Source organism: Macaca thibetana, chromosome 10 (genome assembly GCF_024542745.1).
Source record: "Macaca thibetana thibetana isolate TM-01 chromosome 10, ASM2454274v1, whole genome shotgun sequence".
NCBI classification, from domain to species: Eukaryota; Metazoa; Chordata; class Mammalia; order Primates; family Cercopithecidae; genus Macaca; species Macaca thibetana.
Window position 1 is genome coordinate 33,529,406 of NC_065587.1, and position 15,517 is coordinate 33,544,922.

Genomic DNA, 15,517 nt, shown 5'->3' on the forward strand with positions numbered 1-15,517 from the left:
TGAAGGTATAGTATACACACTAGACTTCAATGAGGAAGAAAAAACAATCAAGATAGCTCAGCATTTTTTTGTACTGAAGACATGTTGAAATATTTTAGATGCACTGCGCTAAATAAACTATTAAAAATTTTAAATTTGATTTTACTTTTTTACATGGCTGCTAGTTTGTAATTACATATTAAAACTACATTATATGTGACTTGCATTGAACAGCACTGGTCTAGATATTTCAGAAAAGAATCCTGATGACACAGGTATCATTCTTTCCCCTAAGTCTGTTTCAGATCAATACTACAGTGATGCTGAAAAGAAATGCGGTACCAGAGACGGCCTCTATAATAATGAAATATATACAGCATACACTATCTTCCTGACATCACCTTCCCATTAAAGTGAGCCTAGTACTTTTCAGATGCCTTGGGCTAAGTAGCAGATTCGTGTAAAACTTGAACTTTAGCAGATACTACACAGTCTACCTACCTATATTCTCCCTGAAGCTTTACTTGCATATATCAGTCCCTTCACTTCCTTTCCTGAACTGTTTGGTGCTGCTGGGGGGTCACAGTAGTCCTTACTGGTTGTTTGTCTACCAGGCTAAAGTATTTTAGCATCGTTCTGAATGAAACATGATTTGAAACATTATATACACAGACATATATGCACAAAAAAATGCAGCAGATTAAAACATTCAAAGGAAATCAAATACATAGAAAAGTAAGTAGCTAAATAACCAATCCTACCTAGTGAGTTATTACAATAGAGCAAAGAAGAAAAGAGCGGGGCAGGATACCTTTTTGAAACAGATGTTCTGTAAGAAGCGTTCAGCATTAACTTCCTACATTAAAACCTTTTGAAGGAATCAGTTGTATTTTCTACCTTACAATATTGCCTTCAACCTTTATAATACTTCTAGTTTATGTAGTTTATCATCCATTAGTTATTTTCAAGGTACAAGTAACAGAGCTTAAAACTTCTAAAAACAGATTTCTGAAAAAAAAAGAGACCTGACTTTGATACATAACCAATTTCAAAAATAATTCTATCAAGATTTGGGAAAAAAATAAACATTCGTCCAAGCCAATTCTCCTTTAAATAGAATTTGCCATGAGAAGACATCAATTTTTCCTATAGATCATAAAAAGGACTTCAGAAACAAAACTTCAAAAAAGTTACATACCACTGTTTTTTGAAGAGCTTATACTATACCATAAAGTTAAAATTAACACATGGAGAATTGAAATATTAAGGGTGACATGGTTTGCTGCAAGCCAAAGTCTGTATCAAATTTGGAAAAAGATTCTTTGTTTTTTTTTTTTTTTGAGACAAGAGTCTCGCTCCGTCGCCCAGGCTGGACTGCAGTGGCGCAATCTCGGCTCACTGCAAGCTCTGCCTCCCGGGTTCACACCATTCTCCTGCCTCAGCCTCCTGAGCGGCTGGGACTACAGGTGCCCGCCACCACACTGGGCTAATTGTTTTATATTTTTAGTAGAGACGGAGTTTCAACGTGTTAGCCAGGATGGTCTCGATCTCATGACCTTGTGATCCGCCCACCTCAGCTTCCCAAAGTGCTGGAATTACAGGCATGAGCCACCGCGCCCAGCCAGGGAAAAGATTCTTTTGTCTGCACCTTTCACTTCATTATTTTACTCCTGGTCCTGATAACTTTTACATTTTTGTGGGGAGAGGAGTGAAGCAGCAAACTTCTTTCTTTAAGTCTTACATGTAACCTCAGAATAGAAAATATATGAAAGTCCACGTGCTCTGATTTAAGAAGAGTGGAAGAATAAATAAATAAATAAGGCACAGCACAATGGCTCACACCTGTTATCTTAGCACTTTGGAGAGGCTGAGGTGGGAGAGTTGCTTGAGACCAGGAGTTATAAGACTAGTCTGGGCAACACAGTGAGACCCTGTCCCTACAAACAATTTAAAATAAATAAATAAATAAGAAAGAAGAGTGGAGAGGCCCTAATGAGCTCAACCCACTCACTATTCCTCACTTCTTCAGGACCCCTGCAGCACCTCAGTGCCTAAGGCTCCATAGAACACTTTTTGAAAACTGCTGTAAATCCAAATTTCCTGTGTAAGTTTTATTTCCCAACACCCATATGCTTCTCTCTACATTTATATTTAAGTTTTACTATATATTAGGTTAAGAAAATCCAAATACGACTTTTTAAATTTTTATTTTTAGAGACAAGGTCTTGTTCCGTTGCCCAGGCTGGAGTGCCACAGTGGTGTGATCATAGCTCACTGCAGCCTCAAACTATTGGGCTCAAGCGATCCTCCCACCTCAGCCTCCCAAGTGGCTGGGACTACAGGAACATGCCACCACACTGGCTAATTTTTTTTTTTTTGAGACGGAGTCTGGCTCTGTCGCCCGGGCTGGAGTGCAGTGGCCGGATCTCAGCTCACTGCAGGCTCCGCCCCCCGGGTTTACGCCATTCTCCTGCCTCAGCCTCCCAAGTAGCTGGGACTACAGGCGCCCGCCGCCTCGCCCGGCTAGTTTTTTTGTATTTTTTTAGTAGAGACGGGGTTTCACCGTGTTCACCAGGATGGTCTTGATCTCCTGACCTCGTGATCCGCCCGTCTCGGCCTCCCAAAGTGCTGGGATTACAGGCTTGAGCCACCGCGCCCGGCCCACACTGGCTAATTTTCTAACAAATTGGTTTGTAGAGGCAGGGTCTGGCTGTGCTGCCCAGGCTGGTCATCAACTCCTGGCCTCAAGCCATCCTCCCACCTGGACCTCCCAAAGTACTGAGATTACCAAATATGATTTCATTTCACTGTTTAAGCATAACTAGTATTTTTACATTTGCTCATTTCACAATACTATGCGGCAAAAATTCAAATTCTCCTAAAACCCAAATTACTTTCTTCTAACAAATGGTAATCGATATATACTTTGCTTACGTGAAAATAAAAAAAAAAAATTTTTTCTTTCACATAGAATCTCCCTCTGTCACCTAGGTTGGAGTGCAATGGCGTGATCTTGGCTCACTGCACCCTCCACCTCCCGGGTTCAAGTGATACTCCTGCCTAAGCCTCCCGAGTAGCTGGGATTATAGACACCTGCCACCATGCTCGGCTAATTTTTGTATTTTTACTAGAGATGGGGTTTTGCCATGTTGGCCAGGCTGATCTCCAACTCCTGACCTCCAGTGATCCCCCCGCCTCAGCCTCCCAAAGTACTGGGATTACAAGCTGATTTTTAATATTTATAATAAATGATTTGGTTCTAATACTTTCCTTATTACTAGCTTCTTGTCTTTAGCTTTAATATGGTCAGAACCATGGCTAGGAGAGAAGTTCCTTGTGTAAGAATATAAAAGCAGTTCCACGGGCAGACGTGCAACCCTCAAACTGAGCAACTTCTGGGAAACAGATGTAATTTTTTGGGTTTTTTTTTTTTTTTTGAGATGGAATCTTGCTCTGTCACCCAGGCTGGAGTGTAGTAGCGCGATCTCGGCTCACTGCAATCTCTGCCTCCCGGGTTCAAGCGATCCTTCTCCCTCAGTCTCCCAAGTAGCTGGGACTACAGGCACACGCCACCACGCCCGGCTAATTTTTGTATTTTTAGTAGAGATGAGGTTTCACTATATTGGCCAGGCTGGTCTTGAACTCCTGACCTCATGATCCGCCCATCTTGGCTTCCCAAAGTGCTGGGATTACAGGCATGAGCCACCGCACCCGGTCAACACTATGTTAAATACAGAATTCTAAAATACAGATATAGTGTTAATCCCACATTAAAATGCACAAAACACTAGTCATTATATTCATGTCACCACTAGAGGAAATAGCAGTAAAAAGTGGTCGGGGGAAGTGTAACTTGTATTTACAACTTGGTAAAAGCATTCGTTGAAACCTGACAGCTCAACATGTAAATACAAATTAACAAATCTATGTTGGAATAGCTAAATCACTCCTATAAAGCAAAACTGTCGTTCAAAACACAAAGATGCTTTGGGAAAGCAAATGAAGGAAATGTAAAGAAAACTGAGGAAAGAAGTGACACTGTTCACCTAAAACACAGCCCTAACCAATCCAGCGCTGCATGAGAGATCCAGAGCCTAACACTGTTCACCTAAAACACAGCCCTAACCAATCCAGCGCTGCATGAGAGATCCAGAGCCTACTTAAAGAAGCACATCCCACTCAGCAGTGTAACTCACTGGCTCAGGAGCATTTGCAATGCTGTATGGAGAGGCTCTTTCAGTTCCTGGGACACTTTTTCTCCAAGATGGGCCAAGCAGTCTTCCATTGAGCTTTCTGGATTGGCAGGGCTGAACACTGGAGAAGTGTGACGGTCAAAGCCTGTGCTGGTGAAGGCTGAAGACAGGACAAAAGAAAAACCTAATATAATAAACAGTATCTATAAAATTAGTCGGGCGTGGTGGTGCATGCCTGCAATCCCAGCTACTCAGGAGCCTGAGACAGGAGAATCGCTTGAACCCGGGAGGCAGAGGTTGTGATGAGCCGAGATCACGCTATTGCACTCCAGCCTGGGCAACAAGAGTGAAACTCCGTCTCAAAAACAAACAAACAAACAAACAAACAAACAATAATATCAAAGGTTGTGCTATAAAAGGCCACAGGATTAAGACAACCACTGTCAGGAACAAGCTAATCATTACAAGCCACTTAAAAAGGTGGGGTAATCATTGTGAACATTAATCTTTGTTGGCGCGTAAACATTGATAGGTCATAAATTTAGAGGTTCTTTTAGGTTTTAATGAAAAAGCTTAGTTTTTAAGAGAAAAGAAGCAACGAAACTGACATGTTATAATAAGCTAATCAATTTAGTTTATGATTACTGACCAACAAGTATAAGAATGATAAACAAAAGGCAATTCCTGGCTCTATTATCCCTCTCTTAAAATTTTGTTTTTAAGATTTTGTTTTACATTTATAAAAGTGGCACTTAATCAGATTCTTATCATCCTCAGAGGATGAGTCCATTGCTTTCATTTCCTTATTAAAATGAACTTTCAACCTTAATATTACTACACATGGATAAATTTTAAAACTATTATATGAAGATTATACAAACAAATATAAAAGCTGAACCAGAAGCTGAGCACAGTGGCTCATGTCTGTAATCCCAGCATTTTGGGAGGCCGAGGTGTGCAGATGGCTTGAGTCCAGGGGTTTGAGACCAGCCTAGGCAACATGGCAAAACCACATCTCTACTAAAAATACAAAACATTAAGGCCTGGTGCAGTGTGGCTCATGCCTGTAATCCCAGCACTTTGGAAGGCCAAAGCTGGGCAGATCACCTGAGGTCAGGAGTTCGAGACCAGCTTGACCAACATGGGGAAACCCTGACTCTACTAAAATACAAAAATTAGCCGGGTGTGATGGTGCATGCCTGTAATCCCAGCTACTCAGGAGAATCGCTTGAACCTAGGAGATGGAGGTTGCAGTGAGCCAAGATCGTGCCATTGCACTCCAGCCTGGGCAACAAGAGTGAAACTCCTTCTCAAAAAAAAAAAAAAAAAAAAGGGCCAGGCACGGTGGCTCACGCCTGTAATCCCAACACTTTGGGAGGCCGAAGCGGGCGGATCACGAGGTCAGGAGATTGAGACCATCCTGACTAACACGGTGAAACCCCGTCTCTACTAAAAACACAAAAAATTAGCTGGGCATGGTGGCGGGCGCCTGTAATCCCAGCTACTCGGGAGGCTGAGGCAGGAGAATGGCGTGAACCTGGGAGGCAGAGCTTGCAGTGAGCTGAGATTGCGCCATTGCACTCCAGCTTGGGTGACAGAGCAAGACTCCGTCTCAAAAAAAAAAAAAAAAAAAAAAATTAGCTGGGTGCGGTGGCTCACGCCTATAGTCCCAGCTACTTGGGGGGCTAAAGTGGGAGGATCACTTGAGCCCGGGAGGTCAGGAGTTCAAGATCAGCTTGACCAACATGGGGAACCCTGACTCTACTAAAAATACAAAAATTAGCCAGGCATGATGGTGCATGCCTGTATTCCCAGCTACTCAGGAGAATCGCTTGAACCTAGGAGATGGAGGTTGCAGTGAGCCAAGATCGTGCCATTGCACTCCAGCCTGGGCAACAAGAGTGAAACTCCTTCTCAAAAAAAAAAAAAAAAAGGGCCAGGCACGGTGGCTCACGCCTGTAATCCCAACACTTTGGGAGGCCGAAGCGGGCGGATCACGAGGTCAGGAGATTGAGACCATCCTGACTAACACGGTGAAACCCCGTCTCTACTAAAAACACAAAAAATTAGCTGGGCGAGGTGGCGGGCGCCTGTAATCCCAGCTACTCGGGAGGCTGAGGCAGGAGAATGGCGTGAACCTGGGAGGCAGAGCTTGCAGTGAGCTGAGATCGCGCCATTGCACTCCAGCTTGGGTAACAGAGCAAGACTCTGTCTCAAAAAAAAAAAATTAGCTGGGTGCGGTGGCTCACGCCTATAGTCCCAGCTACTTGGGGGGCTAAAGTGGGAGGATCACTTGAGCCCGGGAGGTCAGGAGTTCAAGATCAGCTTGACCAACATGGGGAAACCCTGACTCTACTAAAAATACAAAAATTAGCCAGGCATGATGGTGCATGCCTGTAATCCTGGCTACTCAGGAGAATCGCTTGAACCTAGGAGATAGAGGTTGCAGTGAGCCCTGATCATGACACTGCACTCCAACCTGGGCAACAAAGTGAGACTCTGTCTCCCAAAAAAATAACCAAATTAATTAAATAAAAATAAAATAAAACTTGAACCCAGAAAAAGCAGTCATAACTTGTTGTAGAGACTTAACCATTCCCTAACTGCAGGAAGAGCAAGCAGAGTAACTGTTGTTCCAGAGTACAAATGGGATGCAAGGCATAAACTACCAGGAAAGCAGGCAACTTGCACCCACTCCCAAGATTTAGCCATCATCTGTATAAAATACTTATTAAATTAACCTAAGGCTTACTCCTATAAGGCTGCAACTTTTACTATAGAGTTAAGTATGTATTTCATTATAAAGTGCTTGTCTCCAAGAAAGATGCAAATGGCTGCAAAGTGCACAAATACTTTGTTGTTTGAGCAAGCTGGAGAGCATCGATTTTAATGGTCTAGCTTAGATAATATGGGGTTCAGTAAGTGAATGTATTTAAACCTTTTGTTACTCTCTTCTTTCTACCTTTTACCCATTTTACTATGCAGGAGTGCTGTTACCAGAATATACATCAAGAGAATCGGAAATTTAATCGCTTCAAAATGTTAATAAAGAAATATAATGGCTGTGCGCGGTGCTTCACACCTGTAATCCCAGCACTTTGGGAGGCCGAGGCGGGTGGATCACAATGTCAGGAGATTGAGACCAGCCTGACCAACATGAAACCCCATCTCTACTAAAAATACAAAAATTAGCCAGGCATGATGGCGAGCGCCTATAATCCCAGCTACTCAGGAGGCTGAGGCAGGAAAATCGCTTAAACTCAGGAGGCAGAGGTTGCAGTGAACTGAGATCGCACCACTGCACTCCAGCCTGGGGGACAGAGCGAGACTCCTCAAAAAAAAAAAGAAAAAAAAGGCCGGGCACAGTGGCTCAAGCCTGTAATCCCAGCACTTTGGGAGGCCGAGACGGGCGGATCACGAGGTCAGGAGATCGAGACCATCCTGGCTAACACGGTGAAACCCCCTCTCTACTAAAAAATACAAAAAAACTAGCCGTAGCCGGGCGCGGTGGCTCAAGCCTGTAATCCCAGCACTTTGGGAGGCTGAGACGGGTGGATCACAAGGTCAGGAGATCGAGACCATCCTGGCTAACACAGTGAAACCCCGTCTCTACTAAAAAATACAAAAAGCTAGCCAGGCGAGGTGGCGGGCGCCTGTAGTCCCAGCTACTCGGGAGGCTGAGGCAGGAGAATGGCGTGAACCCGGGAGGCGGAGCTTGCAGTGAGCTGAGATCCGGCCACTGCACTCCAGCCCGGGTGACAGAGCGAGACTCCATCTCAAAAAAAAAAAAAAAAAAAAAAAACTAGCCGGGCGAGGTGGCGGGCGCCTGTAGTACCAGCTACTCGGGAGGCTGAGGCAGGAGAATGGCATAAACTTGGGAGGCGGAGTTTGCAGTGAGCTGAGATCCGGCCACTGCACTCCAGCCTGGGCGACAGAGCGAGACTCGGTCTCAAAAAAAAAAAAAAAGAAAGAAAAAAAAGGAAGAAATATAAAAGACAAGACTAACATTAGCTTTCAGGATTACTTGTACATTCTTTTTTTTTTTGTTTTTCCAAACGGTCTCACTTTGTCACCCAGGCTGGAATGCAGTGGCATGATCTTGGCTCACTACAACCTCTGCTTCCTGGGTTCAAGAGATTCTCATGCCTTAGCCTCCCAGGTAGCTGGGATTACAGGTGTGTGCCAACCCGCCTGGCTAACTTTTTTTTTGTATTTTTAGTAGAGGCAGGGTTTCGCCATGTTGGCTGGGGTCGTCTCAAACTCCTGACCTCAAGTGATCCACCCGCCTCAGCCTCCTAAAATGCTGGGACTACAGGCGTGAGCCACGGCACCCAGTCTCAGGATTATTTGTACATTTCTATTCACATTTTTTCTCTACCAATGAGGAACTTGAGTTATAAACATAATTTATAATTTTGATCATTAAAAATTATTGGGCAGGCCGGGCGCGGTGGCTCACACCTATAATCCCAGCACTTTGGGAGGCCGAGGTAGGCAGATCATGAGGTCAGGAGATCGAGAACATTTGGGCTAACAAACCCCATCTCTACTAAAAATACCAAAAGATCAGCCGGGTGTGGTGGTGGGTGCCTGTGGTGGTGGGCAACTGTGGTCCCAGCTACTCGGGAGGCTGAGGCAGTAGAACGGTGTGAACCCAGAAGATGGAGCTTGTAATGAGCCAAGATGGCGTCACTGCACTCCAGCCTGTGCAACAGAGCAAGGCTCCATCTCAGAAAAAAAAAGAAAAAGAAAAAGAAAAAATTATTGGGCAATATACATCCACACAAAAACTTGCACAAGAATATTCACAGCAGCATTATACGTAACAGTAAACAAGTAGAAACAACCTAAATTTCCATTAACTCATGAATGAATAAACAAAATGTGGCACATCCACACAGTGGAATATTATTTGACTGTAAAAAGTAATGAAGTACTGATACATGCTACAACATGGATGACCTTTGAAAACATTATGCTAGGCTGGGCACAGTGGCTCAAGCCTGTAATCCTAGTACTTTGGCAGGCCGAGACGGGCGGATCACGAGGTCAGGAGATGGAGACCATCCTGGTTAACACGGTGAAACCCCGTCTCTACTAAAAAATACAAAAAACTAGCCAGGCGACGTGGTGGGCGCCTGTACTCCCAGCTACTCGGGAGGCTGAGGCAGGAGAATGGCGTAAACTCAGGAGGCGGAGCTTGCAGTGAGCTGAGATCCGGGCACTGCACCCCAGCCTGGGTGACAGAGTGAGACTCCATCTTAAATAAAAAGAAAACATTATGCTAAATCAGCCAGGTGCAGCAGCTCACGCCTGTAATCCCAGTACTCTGGGAAGCTGAGGCAGGCGGATCACTTGAGGTGAGGAGTTGGAGACCAGACTGGCCAATATGGTGAAACCCCATCTCTGCTAAAACCAAAAATAAGCTGTGCATGGTGGTGGGCACCTGTAATCCCAGCTACTCAAGAGGCTGAGGCTGGAGAATTGCTTGAACCTTAAAGTTGGAGGTTGCAGTGAGCCCAGATCATGCCACTGCATGCCAGCCTGTGCAACAGAGCAAGGTGATGTCTTAAATAACAGCAACAAGAACAACAACAAAAATACATTATGCTAAGTAAAAATGCCAATCACAAAAGACCACACAGTGGCCGGGCACGGTGGATCACGCCTGTAATCCCAGCATTTTGGGAGGCCAAGAAGGGGAGATTACCTGAGGTCAGGAATTCGAGACCAGCCTGAGCAACATGGAGAAACCCCGTCTCTACTAAAAACACAAAAAATTAGCTGGGTGTGGTGGCGCATGCCTGTAATCCCAGCTACTTGGGAGGCTGAGACAGGAGAATCGTTTGAACCCGGGAGATGGAGGTTGTGGTGAGCCGAGATGGTGCCATTGTACTCCAGCCTGGGTAACAAGAGTGAAACTATGTCTCAAAACACCACCACCGCCGCCGCCACACAGTGAACTGTTCTATTTATGTGTATCTCCTGAATAGGCAAATCAATAAAAACAGAATGGAGATCAGTGGGTGCCTGGTGTGGGGTGGGGTTGGGACCTGGGCTAGTGGGAATGGGAAGTGGCTGCTAATGCGTATTGTGTTTCTTTTTGGAGGACTGAAAGTGCTCTAAATCCAGATTGTGGTGATAAATTCTGGGAATACGCTAAAACCACTGAACTAGACTTTTTATTTTTATTTTTAATACATAGAGACATGGTCTCCCTATGTTGCCCAGTCTGGTTTTGAACTCAGGGGCTCAAGCAATCCTCCTGAGGCCTTGGCCTCCCAAACAGCTGGGATTACAGGCATGAGTCCCTGTGCCCAGCCTGAACTGGACCTTTTCAAATGTGTGAATTTTATGGTATGTAAAATATATCTCAATAAAGCTGTAAAAAAATATATATCTCATTGGGCAAGATGTTCAATGCAGCATGACCTACGTAGGGCAATACAGGAAATAATGCAAATGCTGTGTAGTCGTCGTCCAGTGAAAAAAAGGAATAATAATCCAAATGCTCCCTTCAAACATAAGGGAACAGGCCAGGCATGGTGGCTCACACCTCTAATCCCAGTGCTCACTACTGCACTCCAGCCTGGGCAACAGAGCAAGACCCTGTCCCCAAAATAATAATCATAATCATAATCATAAGGGAATAACCACTGAGTAAAAATATTTATTCAGCAAATGAAATTTCATGCACTTAGTAGAGTAACTATTTTTAAAGTTTATGTTGTAATGTTAAGTGCAAAATAAAATGGCTATACAGCTGAATGTATATAATTAGTTATCTATAGTATATATGTACGAAAAAATAAAAGAAGCGTATGCCTACTTTTTCCTTTTAATGTCGTTATTACTTATAAAGCTAATACCAAACACAAATCAAACCATAGTGAATGGGAAGAACCTTGACATGATCACTTATCCGATACTTAACATCAGAAACTGCCACATCTAACCTGTTAGGTATAGTTGGGGAACTTCCATAAACCTATCCCCCAGGAAAGATAAAGGCTACCTTCTAGTTTCACCCTTATAAACTTCTACCAATGGATAATTGGTGTAAGCTGTTAACTGTTGAGAACACCCCACTGTAAAAATCAAATTAAACCAACAGTAAACCATACCAAACAGAATCTGCTTATTAACTAGAAAAATAAGAATACACAGACCTTCAGAAATTTCTTTGTCCAGAGATTTTAGCTCTTCTTCAATTTCAGTTTTAACTTTTAATAAAATTTCTTGATCCAGAGATTGTGAAGCTATATCTAGTTGAACCCCTGAAAGCAACAAAAAAGGTTATTATTAAAAGAGGGAGAGAGAAATCATTAGAACATAATAGCACTTTTTTCTTTCTTTTGAGATGGAGTCTCGCACTGTCACTGGGGCTGGAGTGCAGTGGCGCGATCTCCGCTCACTACAACCTCCACCTCCCAGGTTCAAGCCATTCTCCTGCCTCAGCCTCCCGAGTAACTGGGATTACAGGTGCCCGCCACCATGCCCAGCTAATTTTTTTGTATTTTTAGTAGAGACGGGGTTTCACTATGTTGGCCAGGCTGGTCTCGAACTCCTGACCTTGTGATCCACCCACCTCGGCCTCCCAAATTGTTGGGATTACAGGCGTAAGCCACGGTGCCTGGCCCCACAACACCACTTTAATTGTTAAGCCAAAAAATGCAAAATCACAATTCATTATCAAAATTAGGGAGGGTAGGAAATCCTTTTGCAATAATTAAAAAACAAAATGGAACAAAACAAAAACAACCTTTAGTAGAAATATTTGGGCCTATTTATTGAGAGTAGGTTTCCACCTTTCCAGATGTTTCTGCCAGAAACAGGGAAATGGAGCTGAATCTTCAGAAACACATTAACTCAAGAGGAGGTTGGGAAAGATGTATCAATAAGTGAGGCCAGTCCTCTCTTTCCGTAGACAATGTATCCTTTTTAAAAAGTATGAAGATGGAATATGATAAAAACAAAAACAATTGGTGTTATTAATATTTTAGTGGTGGTGGGAGATGTCCATTCCCCCCACTTCAAATTACATAGATCCCTAACTGTATCTCCCTTTTGGACATGTTTTTAAACGATACACTTCTAGCATTTTATCCATGCTTTGTAATTTTCTTTCTTTTCTTACCCCCACCCTGCCCACAACAGTCAGTCGACCGCTGCTTCAGTCCACAAAGCACACAACCGAGGCTAAAATCCCACCACTGTGGGCGTAACGATTTCTTTGTGCCAATCACATTAGATTTATGAGAGTTATGCTCCTCACCAGTCTCTCATGCTTATTACTAGTTAATTCTATTTTGCTACTAACTTTTCTAAATGCAGCAAGAGAGTTACTTATCTTTGCAAGTACTAAGGTACAAAAAAAGGTACTGAAGGCTGAAAGCAGCACCTCTGTCATCTGACAGTCCAATTTCACGCAAGTTAGTTTTAATGATAACAATACATAATAACAGCTAGTATCAAGTGCTGGGGGAAGCATAGTAAGCACTTTGTATGTACATGTATGTATGTAGGCATGTGTATACACACGTACACTCATTAAATGCTCATAACAACCCTTTGAGATAGGTGTTACTATTATCCTCAATTTGCAGGTGAAAAACCTAAGGCACAGGGAGGAGATCTGACCAAGGGTGCACCGACAGCAGAGCTCAGAGACAAACCCAGGCAGTCATCTTTCAAGGTCTGGGCCCTAACCACTGCACAGTGTCGCCTCTCGCCATTCTTGCAAGCATGGGCTGTATTAAATCAAGGCCGAAGTCCAGGCCTGCCTCTATGACACTGATCACAGCACAGCAGTTCTTGTTCTTGGGCTTTTTGAGATTTCAGGCTCTTAGAGAATGTGAATAAAATAATGGCCCTCCTCCCAGAATGTTTGGCAAGCAATTTTAGGGCATTCATGGACCCTCTCAGGACCTTTATAAGCCTTGGTTTAAACACTTTACTAATTACCATCTAATATTCCTTTTTTTTTTTTTTTGAGACAGAGTTTCACTCTGTCCCCCAGGCTGGAGTGCAGTGGCGCAATCTCGGCTCGCTGCAAGCTCCACCTCGTGAGTTCACGCCATTCTTCTGCCTCAGCCTCCTGAGTAGCTGGGACTACAGGTGCCCACCACCACGTCCGCCTAATATTTTGTATTTTTAGTAGAGACGGGATTTCAACGTGTTAGCCAGGATGGTCTCAAATCTCCTGACCTCGTGATCCACCTGCCTTGGCCTCCCAAAGTGCTGGGATTATAGGCGTGAGCCACTGTGCCTGGCCCATCTAATTCTCCTTCTTTCCCCTCCCTGAATCCACATACTTACACCCACTGCATAATCTAGTCCTCTTTCATTTGGTTCATGTACTACAGTTTTCTACTATTGGGTAACCTGACTTAATGAGCAGTGGCCAATGATCACCAACCACTAAAAGCCTCCAGGAGACAGATCAAGACGAGTAATCTCGGGGTATGGAGGTGAGACAGAGTAGGAAATGGGACTGGGCCCCACCCCACTCATGTGTTTTTCCATCCGTTCTCAGTGACCACACCTTATAGCACCACCCCAGCTGGCGCCATACCTGCTGACCAGACCTTGCAGGTATGGTATGAAGAAACCATAGGCAGCACCCCGCCATCAATCTCACTCAAGGGAGTTAGCTCTACCACTCACATGAGCTCAAGGACAATGACCAATCCTAATCTCCAGCCTCATTATAATACTAAAACCACCACCCAGGAAGGGGCTTTTCTGCCACTTCCCAATCAGGTTCGCATGATTCCTTACCGTGTCTGCACTCCACCCCACACATGTAGTGATGCTCACCTACCTCGTGAATCATGCATGTCACCCTCCGTAAGACACTGCAATGCACTCCCCTCGGAGAGCCAGCTGGAGAACCCTTCCTCCTGTGCTGTCTCCCTTATGTCCGACCTTTCTAGGCATAAGTCTTTTTTTTTTTTTTTTGAGAGAGAGTTATGCTCTTGTTGCCCAGGTTGGAGTGCAATGGTACAATCTCGGCTCATTACAACCTCCGCCCCCCGGGTTCAAGCGATTCTCCTGCCTCACCCTCCCGAGTAGCTGGGATTAGAGGCGCCTGCCACCATGCCCAGCTCATTTTTTGTATTTTTAGTAGAGATGGGGTTTCATCATGTTGGCTACTAGTCTCGAACTCCTGACCTCGTGATCCGCCCACCTCGGCCTCCCACCGTGCTGGGATTACAGGCGTGAGCCACCGTGCCCGGCCCATAAGTCTTAAGCCTTGTCTGGGAAACTTGCTTGGCCTTGTGTCAATTTCTATTACACAGGAGCCTAAGAACCTGTGGTTGGTAATAGGGGGAAAAAACGAACGAAGAAAGGATTTGTATCCAGAGACTAGAACATAAAAGAAACCAAAACGTTTCTCCTAAATTAAAAGTGAGCAAATTTAGGGGTAAAACAGCATAGTTCCCTTTACAGCTTTAAAAGCTTATATAAAAAGCTCAAGTTCTCCCTACATTGCAAAAATATTCTTTCTTGAATAATTCTTTTTCTCTACTTTCAGATGATTTCAGTACTACAAAGCAAAAATTTCCATTTAAACAAAAACTTTCGGATAAAAGCCAAACTGGCCAGGTGCAGTGGTTCATATCTGTAAACCCAGCACTTCAGGAGGCCAAGGCGGGTGGATCACCTGAGGTCAGGAATTCAAGACTAGCCTGGCCAACATGGTGAAATCCCGTCTCTACTAAAAAAACAAAAATTTACTGGGTGTAGTGGCAGGCGCCTGTAATCACAGCTACTCGAGAGGCTGGGGCAGGAGAATCACTTGAACCCTGGAGGCAGAAGTTGCAGTAAGCCCAGATCGCGCCACTGCACTCCAGCCTGGGTGACAAGAGCAAAATTCCGTCTCAAAAAAAAAAAGGAGCCAAACCAATTGACATATACAGCAGAATCCATATTCCCAGAAACGGGCCAGATTCACAATTGCATCAATAATCCCAGCTTCGTTTTTAGCCAGAGGCATTCAGGGAAGTCAAGATAATTCAGAGCCATCCTAGGAATCTCACTCATTTCTGGAACTTAAATTCAGGTTTACCTGAACACCCAGAGGATGTTGAATTGTATACTTAGTGACTAACCTTTTTGTTAGAGGAGATTGATTTTTCATTTCCCTGAAGACTTGGGATAAGTAACTTGTGGGGACAATGAAGTCCCTACCTCGGTGTGGGGGAAGGGCTCTGCAATCAACTATACTCCTCCACCGTGCAAGAATTTCAGCAAAACAAACAAACAAACAAAAGCAGCATGAACTGGGCCACCAAGTTGCAGGTCTACCTACTATTCATTTATATTGAGACTTTTTTATTTTC

At 44.1% G+C, this 15,517-nt stretch overlaps 1 protein-coding gene across 14 annotated transcripts in view; it reads right to left on the bottom strand.

The window, feature by feature from the left end:
- BCL2L13 (BCL2 like 13) overlaps positions 1-15,517 on the bottom strand; it is a 99,169-nt gene that overhangs the window by 35,428 nt on the left and 48,224 nt on the right. For 6 of the 14 annotated variants that reach the window (XR_007717250.1, XM_050746182.1, XM_050746183.1 and 3 more), the window contains exons 3-4: positions 11,342-11,449; positions 4,176-4,332 (exon numbers count right to left, since the gene is read on the bottom strand). Coding sequence is in view for 10 of the 14 variants with exons in the window: in XM_050746182.1 (XP_050602139.1) it covers positions 4,176-4,332; positions 11,342-11,449 (265 nt within the window). In the remaining 4 variants the exon portion in view is untranslated. Of the gene's footprint in view, positions 1-480; positions 616-4,175; positions 4,333-11,341; positions 11,450-15,517 lie in introns of those variants that run through there. The other 8 variants (XR_007717251.1, XM_050746186.1, XM_050746195.1 and 5 more) reach the window with 5 other exon arrangements.